At 53.9% G+C, this 26,601-nt stretch overlaps 1 protein-coding gene across 1 annotated transcript in view; it reads right to left on the bottom strand.

Moving 5' to 3' along the window:
• Nucleotides 1-26,601, bottom strand: part of RNF123 (ring finger protein 123) — a 136,674-nt gene that overhangs the window by 63,153 nt on the left and 46,920 nt on the right. The window contains 15 exon segments of the mRNA XM_065408775.1: nucleotides 81-188; nucleotides 1,036-1,119; nucleotides 3,106-3,251; nucleotides 3,970-4,032; nucleotides 4,035-4,064; nucleotides 4,305-4,497; nucleotides 4,907-5,013; nucleotides 8,166-8,267; nucleotides 10,188-10,308; nucleotides 11,657-11,728; nucleotides 12,706-12,767; nucleotides 13,113-13,212; nucleotides 16,151-16,268; nucleotides 16,819-16,892; nucleotides 25,805-25,897. Coding sequence (XP_065264847.1) covers nucleotides 81-188; nucleotides 1,036-1,119; nucleotides 3,106-3,251; nucleotides 3,970-4,032; nucleotides 4,035-4,064; nucleotides 4,305-4,497; nucleotides 4,907-5,013; nucleotides 8,166-8,267; nucleotides 10,188-10,308; nucleotides 11,657-11,728; nucleotides 12,706-12,767; nucleotides 13,113-13,212; nucleotides 16,151-16,268; nucleotides 16,819-16,892; nucleotides 25,805-25,897 — 1,473 coding nt within the window.

Genomic DNA, 26,601 nt, shown 5'->3' with positions numbered 1-26,601 from the left:
ACAGGTCAGAATTTCACAGGGGTCAGGCTGAACCGCTGCCCACCCTCCCCCAGGCTCCTCCCACCACGCGCTTCTCTCACCTTGGAGTAGATGGTGACATTGATCCAGGCTAGCCGGCGACTCAGGTGGTTGAGTTTCTCTGAGAAAACCTTCTGGCTTTTCACCAGCTCCTCGTAGATGTCCCTCCTCTGAAAGAAGCATAGCGGGTGTGAGGAGCCCCTCCCTGACCGGACAGGCACGGTGCAGAGCAGAATGGACAGGACACAAGAGGTTCCCCCTTCTATGGTTCGCAAGGGAGGACAGGGGGGCCGGAGTCCAGTTTTGCCCAGCCAAGAGGCATCCATGTGAAAGCTGGGGGAGTGGAAGCCAGAAGCAAAGCAACGCCCAGGTGGGATCCATCGCTGCCCTGACCAGCAAGAACCCCAGGACCAGGAACCTTGGCCAGGTATTAGCCCCTAGGTGTCCAAGTGCTTTCAAATCACCTGCTCTAAGAGGTGGCCTTTGGTAGGACTGGTCAGATGGAGTTACCCTCCACCTGCAGGAGCCCTGAGCCAGAAACCATTCTGGGCATTTCCTGTCTGGTTTCTCGGTGGCACCACCAGCCAGGTGTCCTTCCACTAAGCCCCAGTGCTGCATGTGGCGGTGCCCAGCCCCAAAAGCTGGGGGGGGGGGGGAGGCATCTATGCCATGGGCTCGGGTTGGAGGGTTATTTTATTTAATACTCTTGGGGATAGAAACTCTACACCCTGTAACAGACCAGTCTGGTGCACCTGTCCCATGAGGCAGGGCCCTCAGCCTGCGAGCCCCAGAGGTAAATGGAGAGCAACACCAGTGCTTTTGTTCCTCCTGGCCTGCTGCTGAGGCCTGCACTCTAGAGAAGCAGCAACTGGACCGCACAGTGCACATGCCCCTCCTCCCTGCCAGCCTCCTTGCAGCCCCCGGCTTGAGCTATCCTCCAGCAGAGCCCTTTGCCACAGGGCTCTGCCAAGGTTACAAAGATGGAAGTTGGGGGGGGCTACCGGAGGGACTCCTTACCCTCTTTGGACATCGGCTAATCTTCTCCTCTGTGTCCTTCAGTGCCAGGGCGTATTCGTTTACATCATCGGACACACCCACCATCTGAAAGGCAAGCGGGGACCAGTGATGCCAGCACAGAGCTTTTCCAGAATGGTCAAGAGCAGCCCGACCCCGGAGAGCAGCAACTCGGCCAGCATCGTGGCGCTCCGGTCCCCTGGCTGGGCTGCTCTCAGCAGCCTGACCCCTGAGAGCAGCAAACCATCCATAGAATCATAGAATATCAGGGTTGGAAGGGACCTCAGGAGGTCATCTAGTCCAACCCCCTGCTCAAAGCAGGACCAATACCCAACTAAATCATCCCAGCCAGGGCTTTGTCAAGCCTGACCTTAAAAACCTCTAAGAAAGGAGATTCTACCCCCTCCCTAGGTAACCCATTCCAGTGCTTCATCACCCTCCTAGTGAAAAAGTTTTTCCTAATATCCAACCTAAACCTCCCCTACTGCAACTTGAGACCATTACTCCTTGTCCTGTCATCTGGTACCACTGAGAATAGTCTAGATCCATCCTCTTTGGAACCCCCTTTCAGGTAGTTGAAAGCAGCTATCAAATGCCTCCTCATTCTTCTCTTCTGCAGACTAAATAATCCCAGTTCCTTCAGCCTCTCCTCATAAATCAGAATCGTGGCACTCCGGTCCCCTGGCTGGGCTACTCTCTGCAAGCCTGCAGAAGAGAAGAATGAGGGAGGATTTGATAGCTGCTTTCAACTACCTGAAAGGGGGTTCCAAAGAGGATGGATCTAGACTGTTCTCAGTGGTACCTGATGACAGAACAAGGAGTAATGGTCTCAAATTGCAGTGGGTGCGGTTTAGGTTGGATACAGTGGCGTAGCCAGGGTTGCAGCCGAGGAGGAGCGGCGGAGAAAAAAGGCGCAAGTCCTTTGGCGGCATTCCGCCGGCCGGAGCGCCGGGAGCCAGCCCGCGGCCCCGTTCCGCCGGCCGGAGCGCCGGGAGCCAGCCCGCGGCCCCGTTCCGCCGGCCGGAGCGCCGGGAGCCAGCCCGCGGCCCCGTTCCGCCGGCCGGAGCGCCGGGAGCCAGCCCGCGGCCCTGTTCCGCAGGCGCCACTTTTGGGGAACATGGTCAGGGGAAGCGGCCGCTTCCCCTGAACCCCACTAGCTATGCTACTGGTTGGATATTAGGAAAAACTTTTTCACTAAGAGGGTGATGAAGCACTGGAATGGGTTACCTAGGGAGGGGGTGGAATCTCCTTCCTTAGAGGTTTTTAAGGTCAGGCTTGACAAAGCCCTGGCTGGGATGATTTAGTGGGGAATTGGTCCTGCTTTGAGCAGGGGGTTGGACTAGATGACCTCCTGAGGTCCCTTCCAACCCTGATATTCTATGATTCTAAGCCAGGGGGTCAGAAGGCTGGAGCTGCTGTGATTTGCTCTCACTGCAGATACAGGAGCAATTCCTCCTCACCAAACCCAGGCACTTGCTCAAACAGAGCAAACGCTAAAGGACCAAAAGCAAGACTTATGCTAGCTTGTAACACTCTATGCTATGCTAGTAGTGAGCCCTGCGCTGTCCTGGATTGAACTGGGTGGACTGAGCACAGACGTCCAGATCCCAACGTGGCCTGGGCTACTCAGGTGAACAGCCATCTGGCCCAGCATCCTTGTGCTCTAGGCCCCAGCATGCTGCTGTTACTCAGTTCCCATTCTCCAGGAAAGGGATTCAGCCCTACCGCTAACGGGGAGGAGGGGGGGAGGAGAAGAGGGCTGGAGATCAGGGACTCAGCTGCAACCTCCAGTGACACTGAAGCATAGCAAATGCAATTTGGGACAGGATCTGCAGTCCCTACTGGAGACACATGGTCCCCTCCTGCCAGAGCCATCACCCCGGGATGAGTGCAACAACAAAAGAAACAGGGCTGTACCACAGACAGACGTGCACACCGGCCAAGGTGGCCCTCCCTCTCTGGTGGCTCGATGGGCACAAGGGAGCTGGCTCACTGCAAGGACCCACGGGCGCCGGCCGAGTGTGGGGCAGCACGACAAGGGCTGTGACCTTCTCCCCTATGGATCATGCTCACCTTACCAAGCTGCTGGTGGACGCTGAGGTTGTACATCATCACTATTCCATCCAGGATCTCCAGAAGGGAGTTCTCAGTGATTGACTGCTCCGGCTCCTCGGGGGGTCTCCCCAGTAACAGACCCTCATTTCCATGGCTGCCTTCTACTGCAACCCAGCCCCGAGACAGAAGAGTTTTCTCAGCAGCATCACTGGCAGTGCGAGGCCTGCACGCCTCCCAGCCAATGCATCGCCCCAGTGTGCAGTGTTCTCAGGGACCATGCCCATAGCACAGCTCCCTCCCACTCCATGCCTTTCCCCAGCCCTCGTTCCCTCTCTACAGGCCTGGGGGCCTCACACAAAGGGGCCAAGCTGGCTCTCAGAGTGTGAGCAGTGCTCCTGTCTGACATGCTACTGCAGTCCGGCCCTGCGCACAGCCCCTATCCTCCCCAGGCCAAGGAGGGAAGTGCCTGGCAAACACTCATTGAGCAGAACGGTGTGAGCCTCCAACCCTTTCCACTGCATGCTGGGAAAGGACTGGGCACAACTGGGGCATTCCAGGCACTGCCAGGCAAATGAGCCAAACCCAACAGCTTCTGCCAAAATCAGAGTGAGGCTAAGATCATCAAGAGTTGGCAGGGCCGGGAACTCAGCCCCAAGGTCTGCGTTACATGCCATTAGTCCACAGTGCTGAGTGCCTCTGACTACAGACTTGGGCCCCACCACCTGGGCTCTAACCTGCCCCCATGTGAGCCCCGAGCCCCACCGCCTGGCCTGCCCCTGCACTGCAGCAGCCGGGGCTGAGTCCTCAGCCACCGGGCTCACCTCCTCGCCTTTGGGTAGGCAACCGGATGATTTTTCAAGAAAATACAGGCACTTTGATAACCTGCTTCAGGAGACACTTCACCAGCCCAGGCTGCCTGCGCCAGGATCAGCGCTGCCGTGACAGCGCATGGACGCACCCCGCCTCTCCCGCAGCTCCTGCAAGCAGGGCCATGCCCAGGTCATTGCCAGCCCCCAGCATCTCCAGGCTTTGAGCAACACACTGAGTTCACCAGCTGAGCGACAACTCCTCAGTCAGACAGCGAGCAATTGCTGCCACCCTTTCTCAGCTAGGCTCAGGGCTGATCCATTCCCCGGGGACTGGCTGGGCCTTTTCCTTTGCCTGCTTCCCCCACCCCTACCTTACACCTTGGCAAGCATGCAGTGGGAACTACTCACTGTCATCCTCTGTCCGCTGCTCCACACTCAGCGTGCGTGCTTTCATCTTCTCCAGGGTGCCCAGGGACCGCCGCGGGTTCATCAGGCTGACGGCGGCTGTACTGAGGAAGCGGTTGGCACGGCCCAGGGTGGGTGAGCTGAGCCAACTGGGCCTGGCAAGGGCACCACCAATGGCCAGTGCTGCAACTGGGCGCTGAGACACAGAAGGTCAGAAATGTAAGCAGCTCCATTCGTTAGGCTGACCACTGACTCCGAGCCCTCCATCTCCAAGGGTCGCAACTGTGCCAGCCCAAAGCTTCCCTAGCTTCCCAGGGCTAATGTGACAGACCCCAGCTTGCTCCCTCCCTCCCTGCCGCAACTGGGCTGGCTGTGCAGGACCAACAGGATGCAGCACCCTGCTCCGGCCACACAGGGAGCAGAGCTGTGCAGAGATGAAATCGCCTTTACAGGTACTTCTCTGATGGCAGCAACACTTGAACACTGGACACCGGAAGCCGCCAGGCTCACTCAGCAGGGACTGGAGCAGTAGGGCCAAGTCCCCTCTCTTCCCCATCATGTGGCTTCTCTAGCCGCTGCTGGGGGCACATGCCCACGGGGCCCACCTGGGCTGTGGACGTTGCAGACTCCTCATCCTCATCCAGGTCGTCCATGGTCACAGCCTGCAGCTCCGCAGGATCAATCAGGATATTTGCTTTCAAAGCCAGGTCATCTGCGTGAAAGGAGCCATGGGATCAGGGTTCGCTGTGGACCCGCTCTCTTGGAGCGCAAAATGGCACATGGCCAGCCCCAGAGGGTACAGGGAGGGAGACACTGACGCTGTCCCAGTGAAGTCACAGCTTCTGGTCCCTTTGCTCTCCCCACCCCTGCCATTTCACGTGAGCCTATGCTCCTCTCCACTACTCCCTAGCTGGGCTAGCACAGTCCAAGTCTGCTACACCAGAAGCAGGGCTGGTGCTGCCATCACACATCCCTGGCACAACCCCACTATGACAATAACAACGCTGCAGAACTGGAGACAGCCCCAGCTCTGCCCACTGCGGCACCCCCGTGAGAGGCCATGGGCAGGCTCCAGGGACCAGACATGCCCGAGCTGGAGGAATGAGCCAGGGCCGCAGAGCAAGCAGAAGGGGTACTCCTGGGAGATGGAGCAGTGCCCCCAGCCGGGGCACACACCAGGGCACTGTTCTGCCCCATCTAACCTGGGGAAGATCCTGTCCATTACTGCAGCGCTGCCTGCGCAGCGAGATCCTAGCACCCCCATTCCAGCTCCCCAGGTGTGCACTGTGGGACACAGGTGCCAAACAGCCATGGGAAAGCCAGAAAGCTAAACCAAGGCAATAGTACTGCCAGCCTGGCATGCAGGTAGGCCACGCTGTGGGTCCAGGTTCCTCCGTTGCTGCCCAGGCTTCACAGCAAGGCAATGCCCACCATTGCTGAGCATGAAGTGAACTGTCCCTTGGCATGGTAAGCTCCCTCGTGCTGACAGGGTAAGTGCTGGGGGTGCTCAGGCATCATAGCAATGGGGCCAGAGCCCAGACATCCCCCAGCAAGCCCTTCCTCCCTCCACTGGGTCCAGTGCCCTTCCCCTCCTCCCCAATCCTGGAATCCCCTGCTCTCCCCTTTGAGTCCCTCAGGCCCCTCCATCTTCCCTTCCCCAGAGTCTCCCTCACCTCTCCTTCAGGTTCTCCCTGCACCTTGAGGGCTCCCACCACCTTCCATCCTTCAGTCTGTTAGCCACCAGTCCCTCCAACCTGGGCATGGCCCCCTCCATGGGGCTATCGTTGTCCCCCCTCTCCCTGCCCCCAAACCTCTCTATCAATCAATCAATCCTCACACCAGGAAGGGCACCATTTAAAATAACGCAGTAGGGAAGGGAAGCATGCAAGGCAGCTAGGGCCAAATGACACAGCAGACTCCACCTAGGGGTGCCTAGATTCCCAGGCCACTAGGGACCATTGTGCTCACCTAGTCTGACCCCTGGTAGAGCACAGGCCACAGACCGGCCCCACAAGCATTCTGCAGCAGAGCTTTTAGAGAAACAGCCAATCCAGAGTTAAAAATTGTTAGAGATGATGGAGAATCCACCATGCCCCTGGGTAAGTTGTTCCAATAGTTAATTATCCTCACTGTTAAAAATGTAGGCCTGATTTCCAGTCTGAATTTGTCTAACTTCAGCTTCCACCCATTGGATTGTGTCAGACCTTTCTCTGCTAGACGGCAGAGCCCATTGTTAAATATTTGTTCCCCATGTAAGTACTGATAGATTGTGGTCAAGTCAACCTTTAACCTTCTCTCTGTTAAGTTAAATAGATTGAGCTCCTTGAGTCTCTCACTAGAAAGCAGGTTTTCCAATCCTTTCATCATTCTTGTGACTCTTCTCTGACCCCTCTCCAGTTTATCCACATCCTTCTTGAATTGTGGACACCAGAACTGGACACAGGATTCCAGCAGTGGTTGCACCAGTGCCAAATCCAGAGGTAAAATAACCTCTATTCCTACTGAGATTCCCATTTATGCATCCCAGAATCTCATTAGCACTTCTGGCCACAGAGTCAGACTGGGAGCTCCTGTTCACCTGATTATCCACCACGATCACCAAAGATTTTTCAGAGTCACTGCTTCCCAGAAGAGTGTCCCCCAGCCTGTACATACAGCCTACATTCTTTGTTCCCAGACACATACATTTACATTGAGCCATATTAAAACACATCTTGTTTGCCTGAGCCCAGTTTATCAAGCAATCCAGGTTGCTCTGTACCGGTGACCTGTCCTCTTCATTATTTACCAATCCACCAATTTTTGTGTTATGTACAAAAGTATTAGTAATGATTTTATGTCTTCCTCCATGTCATTGATAAAAATGTTAAGTAGCGTAGGGCCAAGAACAGACCCTTGTAGGACCCCACTGGAAACACACTGGCTCAACGATGATTCCCCATATGCAGTTACATTTTGAGACCTATCAGTTAGCTAGTTTTTAATCCATTAAGGTGTACCATGTTAATTTTATATCATTCTAATTTTTTTTTTTTAATTAAAATGACATGGTACCAAGTCAAACATCTTACTGAAGTCCACATAAATTTACTAGTGTCGATGTAATATATCAGCCAAACTCGTAATCTCATCAAAGAGATATTTTAAGTTCCTTAAACCCACATTGATTTGCATTAATTATATTACCCTCCTTTAATTCTTTATTAAAGGAGTCCTGTATCTGCTGCTCCATTCTCTTGCCAGGGATTGATGTCAGATTGACAGGCCCACAATTAGTCAGGTCATCCCATTTATCCTTTTTGAAAATTGGCACATTAGCTTTCTTTCACTCTTCTAGAACTTCCCCAGTGCTCCAAGACATATTGAAAATTAACATTAATGGTCCAGCAAGCTCCTCACCCAGCTCTTTTAAACTCTTGGATGCAAGTTATTTGGACCTGCTGATTTACAAATGTCTGTTTATGCATCCCGGGATCTATTTAACATCCTCCCAAGATACCAATAGAATAGAAAGTGTTCTCATCGCCATATGAGACTGCATCATCTGTTTTTTCCCCAAATACAGATCAGAAATATTTATTGAACACGTCTGCCTTTTCTGCATTACTATTGATGATAATCTGGGCAACGGACAGCCCTCTCCTTGTAGTCAGAACGCCAGCCCCTCCCTCCGCACGTGCCCAGAAACCAACCCCTTCCCACTGCAGTTAAAGGACAAGGAGATGCCCATTACTCCCTAAGCTACCGCAGACTGCATTGCCCTCAACCTCCTCCTTGCCCTTCCCCCCGATTTAGACCAAGGTCTCTGAAGGGTAGGACTCCACACCATGCCAGTAAAGTGAAGCGATCCGATCCAGCACTCACCTTTCAGAGTCTTCTTGAGATGAGACAGGAGTCCACCGAGTCGCTGCAGGTCAAAGTAATCCACCTTCCCGTTATAGAAGAGCTGAGGAGGAACATATGCCTCTGGCAGGAAGGGAACAGAGAGATTTATGGCGAGCGTCCCAGGCTGTGGCCCAGCTAACACAAAGAGACAGAGAGCACTAAGCACTGGCCCCAGCCTGGGGAGCCAGACAGCCCCGCAGATGTGTCACAAATCCACTCTGGCAGAGTTGGTTTCCAGAGCGGAACACACCCCACACGAGCACAGAGACAGGGCACTCAGAGCCCTGACTGGCCACACACTGCTCCCCCGCAGCTGCCTTGTCCTCGACAGCCTACTCATTCCACGAGTGGGGCAAGTCTCCACCCAGTTCCTAGCAACACACTCCAACCACCGAGCCACACAGTGGGGTGCTCCTGACCAATTCCAGGCTGGACAGAGTGGGAGGCGGGGCTAAGGCTGGAATAGCAGGGTGTGGCAGGCCAGGACTGAGGAGGAATAGATGATGCTGGGATAGAGGGGGTAAAAGCAGCTAGCACAGGCCCCACTGGCCAGACAGTGCTGTTCATCCTGCACTTCAGGGCTGTGACAAGCCCATCCACTCCCCTCGGAGGGCTGGTCTGTGTGAGGAACCTGAGTGGCAGAGCTACGGAGGCATGTCCTCAGAAGGACCATTCCGAAACAGTGAGTGTGCACGGTGGAGTTACCTGGCTGGAGCACACTATCCCGCATTAGCGATGCCAGTAACCTCCCAGGTGTTGCCAAGCCCCAAGTGCAGTGGTACGGTTCATTATGCCATACCAGTAAGATATTTATAGCTGGTACTGCATACCGGAAAGACAGAGGAAGAACCCACCCCCAGCCCCGCCCCCTGCCCTTCCACGGAGCTGCATCTCCTCCTTCCGTATAGCAGCCCCGCCGGAGGACAGGGCTGGGGGCGGTAGAGCTGCCGGAGGAGCTGCCAGCGTTCTGCTCCTTTACCCGCTGGGAACCGCAGCAGGGAAAAGGAACAGAATGCCAGCAGCTCCTCCCGCATGGCTGTACCGCCACCAGCCATGCCCCCTCCCAGCCCCGTCCTCTGGCGGCGCTGCTGTACAGACCCCAGGCAGGATGACTCAGGAGACGCAGCTGCGTGGAAGGGCTGGGGGCAGTACAGCAGCCATGCCGGAGGAGCTGCCGGCAGGGGGCTGCCCAGCAGCCCCATGTTCTTCTGCTCCTTTCGCTGCTGCAGTTCCGGAAAGCCCTGATCCCCTAGGAACCACAGCGGCGAAAGGAGAACGCCGGCAGCTTACTCCAGCGCGGCTGTACTGCCCCTAGCCCTTCCACACAGCTGCATCTCCTGAGTCCTCCTGACTGGGGTCTGTACAGGTCTGTCACATCTTACGGGCATTTAACATGCGCAAATTCAGCTTTATGCGGTAGGAAAAAACAAAAAAACAAAAACAAAAAAGAAAAATAACAATTTAAATACTGTTCCTGTAGTGTGGGCAATTCCGCCCGCCATTACACTCAATGTAATTTTGACTATACGCGGTTTTCGCTTTACGCGCTGACCACGGAACGTAACCCCAGCGTAAGATGAGACAGACCTGTACAGCAGAAGCCTCCAGTGCAGCAGGAGGAGGACAGAGCCGCCCTCCTCCCCCCCCCCCCGTAACGTGGGATGGATGTGGATCATGGGGAAGGGATGGGGAGAGCACGGGGCCCTGGGCTGGGGGTAGGGCAGGAAGGAGTCATGTGGGAGGTCACATGCCCCCCCCTTTTGTGTCCCTCCCATAAGTGCAGCGTACCAGCAAAAAATGATTTCTACTTGCACCACTGCCCAAGTGTAAAGGTTCCCAGGCTGCACGGTCATGAAAGGTCACTGCTCCTGAACGGAGCTCAAGTGTCCAACCTCCTGGAAAACAGCAGCCAGGCCCCATCCCATTCCCATCCCCAGTGTAGCGGGGCCTCCACGGCAACGCCGCTCCCCTGCTGATTGCTGGAGCATAGAGAGGCCTTACCCTCACTGCTCAGGGCTGCAGGAGCCTTGGCCTTGTGCCCGTCCCAGTAGCAGCGCAAGGTGGAGATGAGTCGATGCAGGAAGCAGACCATGTATTCTGGCGGGCACAGTACAGTCAGGTTCTGGAGGGGGCGGCAGAGCGTACAGTGAGGGAGGGTCACACTTGGAAGTCACAGCAGCAGCACGGCTTGGACTTTCTGCTCCCAGCCCCACTCTGTACACTCCGCGGTCTTGCAGACCGCATGGAGCATTGGCCGCAGAGCCCAGCCCCAGCACCTCCCCAGAAGGCAGCAGCCTCTCGCACAGTGCCCCTCCCCATGGCATCGCCAGGTGGCATCACAAAATCGAGTGCTGGGCCAGCCCGCTGGCCTGAAGGCATGCTAGCAGACAAACGTTTGAACACCAGCTGGGCACTCTCAGTGGCAGAGAAGGCAAGCTGCTAAATAACGTAACCATGCAGTGGGGAAGAGCACAAATACCTAGCACAGAGTTAGCTGTGACCACTAGCATCACAGAGACCTTCAACAGCAGCAAGTGAAGCAGGCTGCCAGCTGGGGTTCCCTGGAGCCAGGGCTGCACTGGCTTTCTCCCAAATTTCCCACCATTGCACTAACTGTGGAGCAGCTCCACCACCGGCAGCAGCGAGAAAGCACTAACCCTAGCTAGTCACTGACATCTTGTCCCCAGAGATGCTCTGACCAGGGTTAAGCGCCAGTGCTCCACCTACACTAGTATCCCCCACAGCTACTGTAGTGGGACTGCACTGGGGCCAGTGCAGCCATGAGATCAGAGGGGAAGGCTGGGGCAGACACAGGCTGTGTCCCAAGATGACAATCCCTCCTGGGTGCTGAGCCTATGAGGGTATCACAAACAGCCTCTTGCAAGAACCAGGCAGCTTTGTATCATTGACAGCGGCACAATTCCCTTCACTACCCTCGAGTGGGTCCGGCCTGGGAAGGTGAGGACAGCAGCAGCATCACAGCAGGGCCGTGAGCACCTCCAGCTATCACCATGCTGTCTGCCTTCCGACAGCACCTCCCCAACAGACCCAACATGCCCCTAACGGCGTGTTGCTCTCAGTGCCTGAGTGAAGGTAGGGTCATATTCTCCCTGTGAGGGGCTAGCAATGGGGTCCTAAAGGGATGAGAACCTTGGCTGGGAGAGGGGTTAAAAACATTTGGCTTCTCCCTCCCCGCAGCCTGCCTCAACCCCAGCACCTGTCCCTCCCCAGTGCACGCTGCGTGCGTAAGCCACACTCCGGAGGACAGCACGCCTGGCAGTTACAGGGGGAAGAGCTGAAGCCCCTGGGTTCTATCCCCTGGACAGTCACTGCGCCAATCCTTTCCTGTGCCAAGAGGGCCCAGTGCAGCCACACAGCCAGCTCACATTGGCGCAGGGCTGGGCTGCCCAGTCCGGAGGCACTAGAGAACAACACTGGCCCCTCACAGGAGTGCTGGCGCCACGACTTACCCCTCGGTTGCTAGCATTTTCCTGAAGGAACTTGCGGAATTTGTTCAGGAAGATGTATCTGGAGGCTTCCCCCTGCCAGGAGAAAGAACAGCGGTGCTTACCCAGCTGTGAGAATCCCCTGTGCTCTTCTCTCTGCTTTGGGACTGCTCTGCTCACCTGGCCCAAAATTCACCCCCAGAAGCCCCTTGGGAATCGAGTGCCACACAGGCCTTGGCACAACCCTCTGCACAAGGGCCAGTTTCATCTTTGGGGACCTTTTAAGTCTTCTCGTGCTAGCCTGCATGCCCGGTGCACTCCACTTCTCCCTCCCAGCTCCCCTTCTGGCCTGCACTAAGGCAGACCAAGCTATTCCCACTGCAGACATGCATCCCGCACCACTGGCACCGATGTCCTGAGAACAACACTTGGTCCCTCCCCACGGAGCCAGTGACCTATGGACAGCTATGTTCTGTTGCCATTTGGACAGCAATTTAACAAGTGCCACTAAGTAACCTGGGAGCTAGGCTTAGCAGGGCCAGTACCCACTCCACCTTCCTGCCAATATCATCAGTGCCTCCTGATGTGAGTGCAGGTTAGTCAGTAGGACCCTGCTGGGATCTGCCAGTGTGGCCAGTTAGTGTGAACACAGTATGCAATGCACATGTGCAGAGGCTTTTAGAGGCCACATACCCATGGGGTGCGGGCTAACATTTCACTAGAATCCCACAGAGGAAGGAAATTCAGAGCGAGGGAAGAGCTCTGGTTTCTGTGTTGGACACCAAGGGCCAAAGCAGGTGACTCACAGAATGAGAAAATGCAGTTCAGAGATCCTCCACTCCCCCTTAACACAGAGTCCACAGCTCAGGGAGCAATGCAGCTTGCCTGCACAGATCAACACGGAGCGCTGCCCTCTCCAAGGCTGCCTCTCCGCATCCAAGACTGGGGGTGATTGGTATGGTATGGCAGAAGTAGCCCTGGGTGGGGAAAGGCTGAGCAGCTCTGCCTTGAAAGCCCTGCAGTCCATGGATGCCGCATTAGAGGGGCCCACAAGGTGTTTCCATTCTACTTACCCCTCCTCGGTCTTTGTTGTTCAGAAGCAGCTTCAGGATCTGAACCTGGAGTTCTTCCACCACTGAGAAAGGGACACACAAGTCAGCCATCAGAGGAAGTGCCCTGAGAGCTCAGAGCCCATTCACCCCCGTGCCATGGGCAGAGACTGCCCCCCAGGAGTCAGGAAGGCATGCTCAGGCCAGCACGGCACTGTCCATGGCTGCTGGGCCCTCTCGGCCTGGCCCCCGGCTCCCACTGCGCGGCCATGGGAACACTGACCAGCTCGGCACACATGGGCGCGCAGCTGGCTTCTGGCTGCCAAGGGCACTTGGAGGCAGCTCAGATACCCGTTCTATGATGGTGTGAGTGCATTTCACCACACGGCTCTACAAGGCGCTGGTCCCCCAGTAGTGACCCCCTCACAGACCTTCAATGCGTTTTTTGAGCCGCTGGCAGCCTCTGTCATATGCCCGCCGGCGCAGCCTCTCCTCGGCACTCTCCTCCTTCACCTCCTTGCTCTCCTTGCCCTGGGGTGAGAGGGTGGTCAACCGTTAACCCCAGCCCAGGACCGGCACACCAAGCCCAGCACCACAGAGGGACAGCGGCACTTCCCCCCCCAGGGACAGCGAGCGGCCTAGCAGCTGGCGGCCAAGCTGGGAGCCCTCCCTGGAGTGTCACAGGTCCCCCAGCAGACACGGGAGCCAGGAAGGAGCCACCCTGCTCAGAGCCACGCCCCTGCCACAGTGCCAGACCTCTGAGGGGTGGAGAGCAACTGGACAACCCCGCAGAATTGCAACAGCAACTTGGGAGGGAAGCCCTGCCCCTTACCCTCCTGTAAGGTATATCTGCCCCCACCCCGCAGCAGCACACAACCCAGGTCAGACCGTGACAGATGGCGGTGGAGGGGCTGGGAGCCCTTGGCACACAGAGGATACAGCACAGATCTGCTAGTTCTCGTGTGAGCACAGCCAGGGGGTTCCCCTGCCTACCCAGCCAGTGGACTGCACCCCAAAGTGTCAAGAGGTCAGCAAGGGAACAGGGCTGCTACCCCCTGCAGTCCTCTCCAACGTTCTTCAGACACTGAACTAGGAGCCTACAAGCAGCACTGAGCTGGGGGGCTGGCAGCTGCTGAGTCCCACTGGGCTGGGAGAAGGAAGCAGCAGCTGCCTTGTTAGAGCCCTGCTTTTAGTGCCTTGTCCCACAGAGTGACCCAGCTCTGTCTCTCCCCCCTCCCCCGAAACACCATTCCTTTCCCAGGAGCCCCCAGCCTCATCTCCCCCTGCACCCACTCCCAGGAACAGCCCCGAACCCAACCCCTCCCCCAGGACCCCCTCACAGTACAGGATCCCTCAGTTCAACCCCAACCCCTGACACACCTTCCCAAAAGCAATTCTCCCTTCTCCCAAACCAATTAAAGTCAGTCACTCAAACCACCCCCCACCCCTAAAACCAACCACAGTGGGGAGCAAGGAGGGGAGCCCCTAAACCCTACTGAGAGCTCCATCTCCTGGGAGCCCCAGCTGCCCCCCTCCACTGAAGGGTCCAGGGCTCAACTCCTGCTCTCTCCCTCCCGCCTTCCTGTCACTGGAGCTACAGCTTGAAGGCTGCTTTGCTCCCTTGCCCAGCCTGGGAACAAAATAAGGAGCTATCAGGGAGTTTTTCAACACATCCCTCCACTCCCTGGCCTCAGCATGTCCCACTGCACCAGCCTCAACCCCCTGGTGCCCCGTGCACAGCACTAGTTAATCTCTCTCTCTCCAGCTCAGGGTGCTTTTGACACATCATCCACATATCAGACTCAGCCAAGCCCACCCCACCCCACTCCAGCAGACAGACACCCCACCCAGCTTGTCCCCAGCAGCTGGAGACAGCAGACAGCAGCTCAGTCACTGTGAGCTATTTTAACCTCCATAGAGAATGCCCTGCCAGCATCCTGCTGGGGCTCCTGCTCAAGCCCCTCTGTCGATCGCAGCTGCATGCTAGGCAGAGAGAGGCAGCTCTGGGAGCTAACAGCCCCCAGTCCCTACATAGAAGCCAGTCAGCAGCCAGTGCAGCTCCTTGGCACAGGGTCACAGCAAGGTACTCACTGCCGTTAACCCCAGAGACAACAGGGGCTAGTGGGCAGCACTGGACCTTCCTCCCAAAACCTCCTCCTCCCCAGCCACCACACTCCTGCCCATCACTTGGGCCCGTAACCAGGTCGCTCGCTGACTCCGCCTCTTACTGGACCCAGCATTCAGGCCACGTCCAAACCCTGATGCTTCCTCTTCACACTCTGCCACACCCAGGGTATCGCTCCTTGGTGCTGCCACCTCCTCCCGGCTGGCTCTGGCCCCTCACTCCCCTGGGCTCCACGCAGAGCAGGCAGCTCAGTCACCTTCCTGACTCACTGCTCTGCCCTCTCACCCCTACCAAACCCTGCACGCCCCACTCACCTCCGCCTCCAACATGGCTCATCACCTCCCCAGCAGTGTACCTCCCCAACCTGCCTTCACCCCACCAACATCCCCAGCCTTCATCACCCACCTGTCAGCTCCTCCCATGCCTCACAGAAACCCCAGCCAGCCACTGCCTTTACCCCCTCAAAACCGCACTTTTCGCGTCTCCACACCACTGTGGTGCTGCAAGAACTGGCCTGGGGATGCCACTCAGTAGGGGCTGTGCTGTCTCTCCCCCTCGCTCTCCCCCCCGCAACCTGGTTAGACCTTTCAAACAAAGGCCCAACTACAAACGGGACCATCCCTACCACACTTAAGTCGCTCAGGCAACTCTCCAGCCCCAGCACCTGGCTCGTCTGTGCCCGGCAGACTGAGCTCTCCAGATAGGGACCATGTTTGTACAGCGCTGGCACAACGGGCCCCAGCAGGGCCCTGAGGTGCTGCCAGAACGTGTCAATAACAATGCAACGACCTGGGACCCAGGAACTGGGTTCTATCCCCAGGACTGCCATGCTGTCGCTGGGCCAGTCCCTGGCTCTGTCAAACGGGAGGATACCAACCTTTGGTGTCAAGTGCTCTGATCATGGAGGAGGATTGCTACCCATCGTTCTGACTCCACATCCTTGAACACCACACCGCAGCAGTCTGGTCTGGAGGGGACAGAGGTCCCCACATAGAAAGAAATGGCCACAACCTCCGGGCCAGACACAGCTGAAAACCCATCCCAGTTGGCACGGCTACCTGGCTATCTAACCCAGCCTCAAAGTGCAAGCATGTCCCAGATAATGGGGCACCCCCCAGCAGGAGGCAGCTATGCCTTCCCCAGCCTGCCACCATCACGCCTGCCTCAGGTCTCAGCCAGACACCAGGCGAGGCAGTCAGCTTCACCTACTTAGCCAGTGGCAGCACAGCTAGGCCTTCACTCTATGATCACAGGCGCGCACATACACACACACACACACACACACCCCCAACTGGGCAGGCCAGGCATCTTTCCCACTCCCAGCAGAGGCATGTCGTTGCACACCTCTTTGGTGAAGCGGTTTGGCCACCAGGTGGTGGGGATGAGCTCCTGCAGGCCAGCCTCCTCCACACGCAGGGGGCTCTTGATGAAGAAGAACACCACTGAGCGGAGCACGTCGAAGCTGTGCAGGAGTTAAGTGAGAAGCCCAGCAGCTCAGCTGGGAGCACGCACAGGAGGTCAGCCATACAAAGAGCCCCAGGGGAGGGAAAAGCAACCCCGTCGCTAAGATGAGGTTAGAGGTTAGGCACCTTTCCAAACAAACTCTTGAATCCATCTTCATGAGGTGCTCTGAAACTGGGGGGATCCCACTGAAACGGACAGGCTGGGTGCCCGGGGGGGAGGGGGGGGGCTGATTGCTGTGAAAGCTGCTTTGGTGAATTCTCTGTGGTTTCACTCCATGAGTCAGCTAATGGATATAGAGTGTGGGGTTTGCACAGACAGAGAGAAGCAGGGCACGGGACAGGAGAAAGAACCCAACAGGATGCAGCACAGTCTGGAGAGCTCCCCTCCCTTCTTCAAAAGTGAGGTTCCATGGAGAATGGAACCAGCCATTCCTGCAGATACAAGATGCCCCCAGCATGACTCGCCTCAGAACACGGGGCACCCAGGGAGAGGAAACTGACTGGATTTTCTAGAGGGTATGTCGGAATGGGAGTAAATGCAAAAGATACAGGACATTGTTGAGCAGATATTTCCTGGACTTCTCGTGCTTCAGGACTGCAATGGTGAGCCGGAGGTAATGGATCTGGGGAGAGAGATAAAACAGAGTCAACAGGAAAAGCTGTATCCCAGGGAAGCGACAAGGGTTCAGTTACCAATACAAGTACAGCCGGAACAAAGAGCTGCCACGTTTCAAGTCAACAACTCAAGAGACTGACTGCGCTCTCTGAATCGATTTGGCTTAACAGAGACATGGTTCAGGGGTGACTTGGGAAACAAATATTTAACAATATGTTCTTCAATCTAGCCACTAAAGGTAAGATCTAGTGACTGGAAGCTGAAGCTAGATAAATTCAGACTGGAAATAAGGAGTAAATTTTTAACAGTGAGGTAATTAACCATTGGAACAATTTACCAAGGGTCATGCTGGATTCTCCATCACTGGCAATTTTTCAATCAAAAGGAGAAGTTACTTACCTGTAACAGGAGGTTCTTTGAGATGGATGGTCCGTGTCTGTTTTCCACTGAGGGCAATGCGCATGTGCACAGAGCTGGAGCTTTCAAAGTAGCTCTGTGCGCATGCGCATTGCCCTCAGTGGAAAATTTACTCCTTATTTCCAGTCTGAATTTATCTAGCTTCAGCTTCCAGTCACTAGATCTTACCTTTTGTGGCTAGATTGAAGAACATATTGTTAAATATTTGTTTCCCAAGTCACCCCTGAACCGTGTCTCTGTTAAGCCAAATAGATTCAGAGAGCTCCGTCAGTCTCTTCACGCTCCTGGCTCCTCATGGGTTCGCGTCTTCGGTTCTTTTTCCGCAGCGGACGGGAGGGAGGGTAGGTTTGGAGTACAGGTAGGGACCATACATCTCAAAGAAACCCCAGTTACAAGTAACCTCCCATTCTCCTCCCTAGAAGTGAGCATCCACGTCGAAAAATCAACTTTGCACCCTACACAATCCCTAGAATTCATAGGAGCACACATTGATGCGGCCTCCTGTGCTTATCTGCCAAAAGACAAGATTCCTGAGCTTACTGAACCTGCTCACCTTAGTGACCTCCAGCCCTTCAATATCAGCCAGAACTTGCCTTTCCCTCCTTGGTCAGATGGCAGTGTGCACATATGTCATGCCCTTCACTCATCTGTGGTTCTGATGTCTCCAGCTCTGGCTACAGGGAGTCTACTCCCCCATGCACCAGTCCATGGACACCCGGTGGAACTGTGGAGTCCTCTCTTCCCTCCGATGGTGGACAAACCCATTCCACGTTTGCTCCAGAATGCCCTTTCTTCCATCCTCGCCAAGCGTTACAATTATAACAGATGTGTCGCTCGAAGACTGGGGCGCCCACATGGGATACCACATGACGTAAGGCACTTGGAATGTTCAGGAAACCAGGGTGCACATCAACATCCGGGAACCTTGTATGGTACACAAGGCATGCCACGTGTCCTTAACAGCTGTCTGTTTTTCTCATGTCAGACAACACCACTGCGGTTTTGCCACTGTGGAAATGGTGCATTTCACATCATATCCTCCTGTCGGCAGCCTACCTACCGTGAACCCAGAATGTACTTGCCAATGCTCTCAGCAGGAACTTTGCGACTGACCACGAATGGGAGTTACACGACTGATAGTTGCAGACATCTTCGGCCACTGGGGAACCCATCAGGGACCTCTTTGCATCTCACACCAATACCAAGTGCGTTCAGTATTGTTCGAGGGGAGGACTCATTACCCACTCGTAGAAGGACACCCTGATCATCAACTGGTCAGACCAGATCAACTATGCCTTCCTTCCATTAATGTCCCTGCCACGCATTCTATACAATCTCAGATGGGAGGGGGTGATGGTCATCCTGATCACCCCATATTGGCCTCACCAGTTGTGGTTTCCTCCTCTTCTCCACATGTCAGGGTCCATCACTCCCACTCCCAATGTTCCTGCAACTACTCACGCAACACAACTGCGGACTCAGACACCCTGATCTGAGGGCGCTCCACCTGACAGCATGGTATTTGGATGGATGCCTCCGCTAACACACAAATGCTCGCAGGCGGTCTGAGAAATTCTCTCCAATAGCAGAAAGGAGTCCACAAGGTAGTCCTATCAGGCCAAATGGGCTTGTTTCATTACCTGGGCCCAGCATAGAGGTCTTGCCCCAGAGGCCATGGGCATCCCCTTGCTATTAGACTATCTGCTCTTTCTAAAGACCTAGGGGCTCATTCTCAACTCCATCAAAACGCATGTAGCAGCCATTAGTGCCTTCTACCCTCCCACGGATGGACATTCTGTCTTCACCCACCCCTTAACTGCCAGGTTCTGGAAGGGCCTTGTATGCAAATACCCACCCATCCAGGCTGTTGCTCCTCAATTTAGTCCTCCCATCATTAATGAACTTCCCCTTTGAACCTTTGGCCTCCTGCCCCCTTTCTCTTCTTTCTATGGAAGTCATCTTTCTGATCGCCATTATCTCTGCAAGGAGGGTTAATGAACTGGGTTAGGGGGCTATGCTGGCAACCCGTCCTTTCACCACATTCCATAAGGACATGGTCTCACCTGCATCCCAGGTTCCTACCAAAGCTCGTTTCCACCTCAACCAACCCATACACCTGCCCATTTTCTTCCCCAAAGCACACGCCTCCAGTGCAGAATGACAACTCAACTCCCTCGATGTACATAGGGCCCTGGCCATTTACCTGCAAAGGACAAAGCCATTCCGGAAGTCTCCCAGACTCTTTGTTGCCATACCAGAGAGAATTGAAGAGCAGGCCATCTCCCACCAGAGTCTCTCGAAGTGGGTCTCAGGGTGCATTACGCTCTGCTATCAATTATCGGGATAGCAGGTGGGATGGGGCACATTCCACAAGAGCGCAGGCATTAGCTGCTGCAGCGCTCCATGACGTGCCCCATCACAGATATATGTAAGGCGGTCACATGGAGTTTGGTACCCGCCTTTTCTTCTCTCTATGCCCTAGTGCATAATTCTGCGACAGACGCCTCTTTCGGCGTGGCGGCCCTCCGTTCCACAATTCCATCATCTTCTTTACATCCTCCTCCTACCTATGTACTGCTTGTTAATCCTCCTCAGTTGAATACAATAAGGACTTGAAGAAGCTGGAATGCTGACACACTAGTTTCTGTTCTGGACCGCCCCGTCAGCAGCCAATTGTCTAGGTAAGGGAAGACAAGGATTCCTCGTGGTCAGAGATAAGCTGCTACCACAGAGAAAACCTTTGTGAAGACTCATGAGGAAATGATAAGTCCAAATGGGAGACCTCTGTATTGAAAGTGCTGAGGACCCACCATGAACCTCAGGAATTGTCTGTGGGTTGCATGTACGTCGATATGGAAGCAAGCATCCTGCAAATCGAGAGTCATAAACCACATACCTTTTTCTAGTGAGGGAATGATTGCCGAAAGCATACCATGTGGAACTTTGGTTTCCAAATGTATCGATTGAGGCATCGGAGATCCAAGATTGGTCTCCATCTTCCCGTCTTCTTGGGTACGAAGAAATAGTTGGAGTAGAACCCTGTGCCTTGGAGGGGTGTAGGGACTGGCTCCACCACTCCTCTTTGCAGGAGGGAGTCCACCTCTAGGGCAAGAAAACCGTCATGAGAATGATCCTTGGAACAGGAGCGGGGTGGGGGACGTAGCATCATAAGCTTAATAGTGTAGCTGCACCGAAAGACATTCAGAACCCACCTGTCCATTGTAATCCCGCTCCATGCTGGCAAAAAGAGTTTGAGACTGCCCACGAAAGGAGTGACTGGCAAGGCCAGTGTGTGCAGTGTGGATAATGGGTCTCTGGTCATAATCAGAAATACTGTTTACACACAGACTGAGTGTGTTGTATGGAGGACTGCGTTGTCGAAACAGATGGATGGGGTCTGTGAACCTTGGGGCGTTTCTGTGGAGGTTTGTAGGCCCGTTGGTGGTAAAATTGGGAAGTTCTGTAACGTTGCGTGGCGGTGGGCAATACGGCTTTCACTTTGATGCGGACGTGTAAATGACTAATGATCACAAGGTGGCTCTAGAATCTTTCTGCGAGTGCAACGAGTCATCCATCTTTTGGTTGAACAGGTGTGACTCGTCAAAAGGGACATCTTTGATCGTGTTCTGCACTTCTCTATGGAAGCCAGAGGAGTGGAACCAGGATTCCCTCCTCATGACGATTCCAGTTGCCAAAATGCACGAGGATGTGTCTGCTGAATCAACCATGGCCTGAAGTATGGACATAGCTATCAACCTGCCTTCCTCTAGACTAGCTTGGTGTGATGGGTTCGGTCAAAGAGATCCCCTTGGGACTGTCATTGATGTGTTGAAATTACCTCTGAGCCCGTTTTCCCTGCCAGCTTGGGACTCCAGAACCCTGCCTTGTTGAGTCAGACACGCTAGCCTGCTGCAACACAGACCCAGGGTCTGGGACATGCCCCCAAAGCTTCAGACTTTAACTAAAAACAGCTCAGCAGGTTACCTGTCTCCAGCACCCAGACACCCAGCTCCCAATGGGATCCAAACCCCAAATAAATCCGTTTTACTCTGTATAATGCTTATACAGGGTAAATTCATAAATTGTCTGCCCTCTGTAACACTGACAGAGAGATATGCACAGCTGTTTGCTCCCCCAGGTATTAATATCTTGCTAATAAACAAAAGTAATTTTATTAAGTATAAAAAGTAGTATTTAAGTGGTTTCAAGTAACAACAGCCAGGACAAAGTAAGTCACAAAGCAAAATAAAACAAAACACACAAGTCTAAGCCTAATATATTAAGAAACTGATTACAAGAGATGTTCCAATAAGCTTCTTTTACAGACTAGACTCCTTCCTAGTCTGGGCCTAATCCCTTCCCCTGGTACAGTCGTTGTTAGATCCAGCAGACATCTCAGGTGGTAAGCAGGGGTTCTCTCGTGACTGGCAGCCCTTTTTGTCTTGCTTCACCCCCTTTTATAGCTTTGGCACAAGGCGGGAATCTTTTGTCTGTGCTTGTCCCCACTCCTGCCTCATCAATGGAAAAATACAAGGATTATGATAGATTCCAGCATCATGTGACATAGTCACATGTCACGGTAAGAGCCCGTGTCTCCATTCTTCCTGGGTTGCCCCACACGTACACAGGAAGGTTTGCAGGTAAATAAACAATTTACAACCAACTGTCTGGGTCAATGGGAGCCATCAAGATTCTAAATCACCATTAATGGCCCACACTTCGCATAATTACAATAGGACCTCAGAGTTATACTTCATATTTCTAGCTTCAGATACAAGAATGATACATGCATACAAATAGGAGGAATATATTCAGTAGTTTATAACCTTTGTTATGATACCTTACAAGAGATCTTTTGCATAAAGCATATTCCAGTTACATCATATTCACACAGAGGTGAAAGTAAGCCGGTCCAGTCCGGTGTACCGGCAAGAGCCAGTACCCCGTGCCGGACCTCACCGGCTTCCGCGGCCGGGATTAAAAGGGCTCAGAGCTCCCCACCGCTGCGGAGAGCCCAGAGTCCTTTAAATCCCACCCGCAGCTTCGGCGGCCGGGCTGGGGCCGGGATTTAAAGGGCTCAGAGCTCCCCGCCGCTGCGGGAGCTCTGAGCCCTTTAAATCCCAGCTGGAGCTGCTGTGGTGATTTAAAGGGCCCGGAGCTCCGCGGCGGCTGGAGCCCCAGGCCCTTTAATTTGCCCGTGAGCCCCGGGGGCTCCCAGCCACCTCTGCAGCTGGGAGCCCCGGGTTGATTTAAAAGCCCTGGGGCTCCCAGCCACAGCTGGTGCCCCAGGGCCTTTAAATCCCGAGAGGCCCCGCCACTTCCAGTTGAGGCCACGCCTTTTCCGGATGAAGCCACGTCCCCCTCAGGACTCCGGCAGTACCGGTAAATCCTGTAAATTACTTTCATCCCTGTATTCACACTCATAAGCATACTTCCATAAAACATACGGAGTGCAACATCACACTTGGAATTTAGCATGATCCTGTGCTCATGGCCATATCCATGCTTGGGCCACTCCACAGGCACATTCAGCCAACAGCATGGACAAGCCCCTGTCCAGAGAAAGGAGCAGCACGGCCCTGGCAGGCGGAACACCTTCTCTCCCTTCTACTCAATGAAGGACAGGATGGAATGGGTTACCTAGGGAGCTGGTGGAATCTCCATCCTTAGAGGTTTTTAAGGTCCGGCGTGACAAAGCCCTGGCTGGGATGATTTAGTTGGTGTTGGTCCTGCTTTGAGCAAGAGGTTGGACTAGATGACCTCCTGAGGTCTCTTCCAACCCTAAACTTCTATGATTCTATAGTGATACTGGAGAACCCTCCCATGCCAAACAGGACAGTTCTGAAGGCAAATATTGGGGCCAAAAGCTGCAGCTGAGTTATCCTGGTTAATCCTGGTACCACCACTGCAACATCAGGGAGTCGGGTACCAGTGGCTCCTGGGCTGAGGTAAGTAAGGGAATTGTCATGGTGCCATCTGTAGCCAATTATTTTATTTTATCGTGTGCTGTGTGATGTTAGGATTATAGAAGTATAAGATTGATCAGTAGTTAGAAGGGATAAATATGGATTAGGTATCTAAGTAAGGAGGGCTGAAATGCAAGGCCCACAGGCGGAGGCCTGTAAGATTTTAGCTTAGCCATTTTAGGCCTTAGGAGTTAAGAAATGCTTGACATAAGTAACCAAAGAGTAACCCAATGCCATAAGATTACAGGAATAGATGTGCCAAGGGGTGATATTGCGAAAAATTAGCCATAAGTTTAATTTTAGATCACAAAACACTCTAGAGGCACATTTTTTCCCTTAACCACAGGATACAGGTTGTGCATCAATGTTAATGAGAATAAAAGGAACTATACACAACCTATAGAAAATGGGGTACAACAATATTATGAGGGGGACACAATATAGATAGGGAAAGAGAGGGTTGACACTTTCACGCACATGTGCAGGGTATGAGATACAGTCAGAATCACATTATAAAAGAGGGTGCCCAGATTGGGAAAAATTGAGCTCCCTATGGGAAAACTCCAGCAGGAACCATCCTTCTACTGATGCTCAATCAATGAGAAACCTACCAGACCCTAACACTGTCTAGGAGGATGTGAGTATGACTGTCGCTATAAATTATGCATGGATATATTTAGGATTTATATATGCTTGGATAGTCATAACTTTGCGGTAACTATAATAAAATTGATAAAAGATATTGGACATTGTTCTTGTGACTGTATGGGTTACTTTCTTTGATCTTCATATATTCCTAGAAGCTCTAGATCTGAAACAAGTGGCAGAGGTAACTCTGTTGAACTTGAGACTTTAGCCACCAGAACATGAGACTTTAGCCACCAGAACATAACCCACAGTGGTGTCATACATCATCACTAAATGTACTTTAAATAACATAAAAGGTTACATGTCAGAACCATCTGATAATCATGTTTTTGGAACAGGAGCAGCAGGCCATGGGTAATGTCCGGATCCTCAGACTCAGAGGAAGAACCAGAATCTTGCACCAATGGCAGTGCCAACGGAGCCGACAGAATGGGGTGTGTTACATGAACACTGCCAGGTGGCGGCAGATCAGATGCAGGGGACAGAGCTCCCTTGGTAGATAAGAGTACCAGAGCGCGTAGAGACGTCATCCTTTCCAGGGTGAACAATTCATGAGGCCCGGGAGCATCTCCAAGTCTCCCCAGAGTCAGTAGTACCAGGTCTATGGATGGGACTGGAGCTGGTAACAGGCCCTATCTCAGGACCAGAAATTCACTGGAACCGATGCCAGGGCGTGTGGGTCCATAACCAGTACCAGCAGATCTGGCGAACAATGCAGTCTTTTGTCGGTCTTGTGGGCCTTGGAGCATGGTGCTCCCCCTTGGCTGGAATTCATGGATGGCACAGTGTCTCTCTTAGATCTGGAGGGAGACTTCCTTCCATGCTTATGTGCATGCTTCCGTAATTCATAGCTAGGTCCCACTGCGGGGTCCAGAATACTGATACCAGCAACGTTGGATTGGGGCTCCGTGGTAAGAAGTGCACTCATGGATTGTTCAGGGCGGTGTATGACCGAAGGGAGAGAGGGTGTTGGGGGGCTTGTTCCCTGGCCAGGATCCAACTGCCGCCCTGTGGCAACCTCCATGAGGTGCTTCTTAAGGCGGAGGGCTCTGCCTTCCCGTGTGTAGCAGGGAAGGAGAGACAGATCCTGCACCTGGCCATGGTGTGGGCGTCCCCCAAACAGTACAGACAATGTTGATGCACATCGTTGAGGGAGAACAAACGAGGGTAGGAAGCGCAGACTTGGGTGGGGAGGATCGTTTGGCAGGAGAGGCCAAAGCGGCATCCCAAAAGAAAGTTATTACCAAAAACCATGGAAGATCCTGACTTCGTTCAGTACCCAGATGCAGATGCTGGGGGGTGGGGGTGTTGGGGACTGTTTGGCTGAAAACCACTGGAGTGGCATCCCCAGTCCTTAGCCCTACGAAACCTTGAGAAACAAAACTATTACACAAAACATTAAAATTCCTAAGTAAAGAATAAAAACAGTTTTCCAGGAAATGTGTCACCAAGGACGAGAGGACAGCAGAAACTCCAACTCAGACCATGCAGTGGTAAGAAGAAACTGAAGATGCAGTCAAGTCCACCCTGCCCTTTATTGCCTTGGGCAAAACCATGAGGCAACACAGAGGTGCATCTGCGGACTGACAAACACTACTACTTTGAAAAGTTCTGGTTCCAGGAGCACGTGCATTACCCTCAATGGAATACAATAGGGACCATCACTGAAATGGTTTAGATGTTTTTCTGAAAGACCTGAGTTAGGTGTTATTTTGGGGCAGGTCTCTGGCCCGTGTTATTCAGGAAGTCACCCTAGATGAGCACAGTGGTCCCTTCTGGTGCAGAAATCTGTCTGACTCCAGACTACTCCCTGCGTTGGGACACGAAGCCAGGGCAGGATGAATCCTTGGCTAGTCATTGTTCTCGGGCACTCTCAGTTACCACTCACCTGTAAACCCAGGTCTGGGATGATGGGAGAGAACCTGTAAGCCCGCAGCAGGGACATCAGCAGCTGCTTGAGGCATTCATGCACCTCGTAATCCTGAGAGAGAGTAAGAGAAAGACTCAACAGAAATCGACATCTGCGGGGATGTGGGGAGGGCTGGAAGGTGTGCATTTCAGAAATAACCAAATCAGGACCAAGAGAGGCATCGCCTCTAGCTGAACACATGGAAATGGTGTTTGCCTAGGCAGGAAAGAGTGGAGTCCCCTGGGTTGTATGTGACCCCCATACTGCAGCCGGACACTAGTGATATGAACCAGGCATCTCACAGTACAGAGCACATGTAGGCATTACCTTCCTTCCTGGCTTTTGCTTAGTCATAACATAAGAGTTCTAGAAAGAGAGGGCCCGATTCTCAGATTCACACTCCTCCCCGCCCCGAGATTTCCCTGCACAGGAGGAACCCCCAGATGGCCAAGAGCTGGGATAGCAGCGCCTACACCCCGGGGCATGCCAGGGCATTCTAACACATCAGCAGTCTGCAGCTATTGGAACCAGCCAGCAGCAGCCCTCAGGTACAAACCAGCCCCTGAATCAAGGAATGCAAAGCCACCTCTAGCCCAGCATAGCCCCAGTGGTGTCAGAACCGGGGGACCAGGGGGCCATGGCCCTCCCACTTTTTGAAAGTGGACTTTTCACCACAGGCCTCCCCGCCCGGCCAGGCCAGCAGCTGGAGCCTGGCCGGGGAGCCTGGGCTGTGTGGGGCGCTGAGGACCCTCCACTTGCCTGGGGTGGGAGGGCTG

The sequence above is a fragment of the Emys orbicularis genome, chromosome 7 (genome assembly GCF_028017835.1).
Source record: "Emys orbicularis isolate rEmyOrb1 chromosome 7, rEmyOrb1.hap1, whole genome shotgun sequence".
NCBI lineage: Eukaryota > Metazoa > Chordata > Testudines > Emydidae > Emys > Emys orbicularis.
The sequence above is the reverse complement of the archived record's forward strand: the minus strand, read 5'-3'. Positions and strand labels throughout refer to the sequence as shown.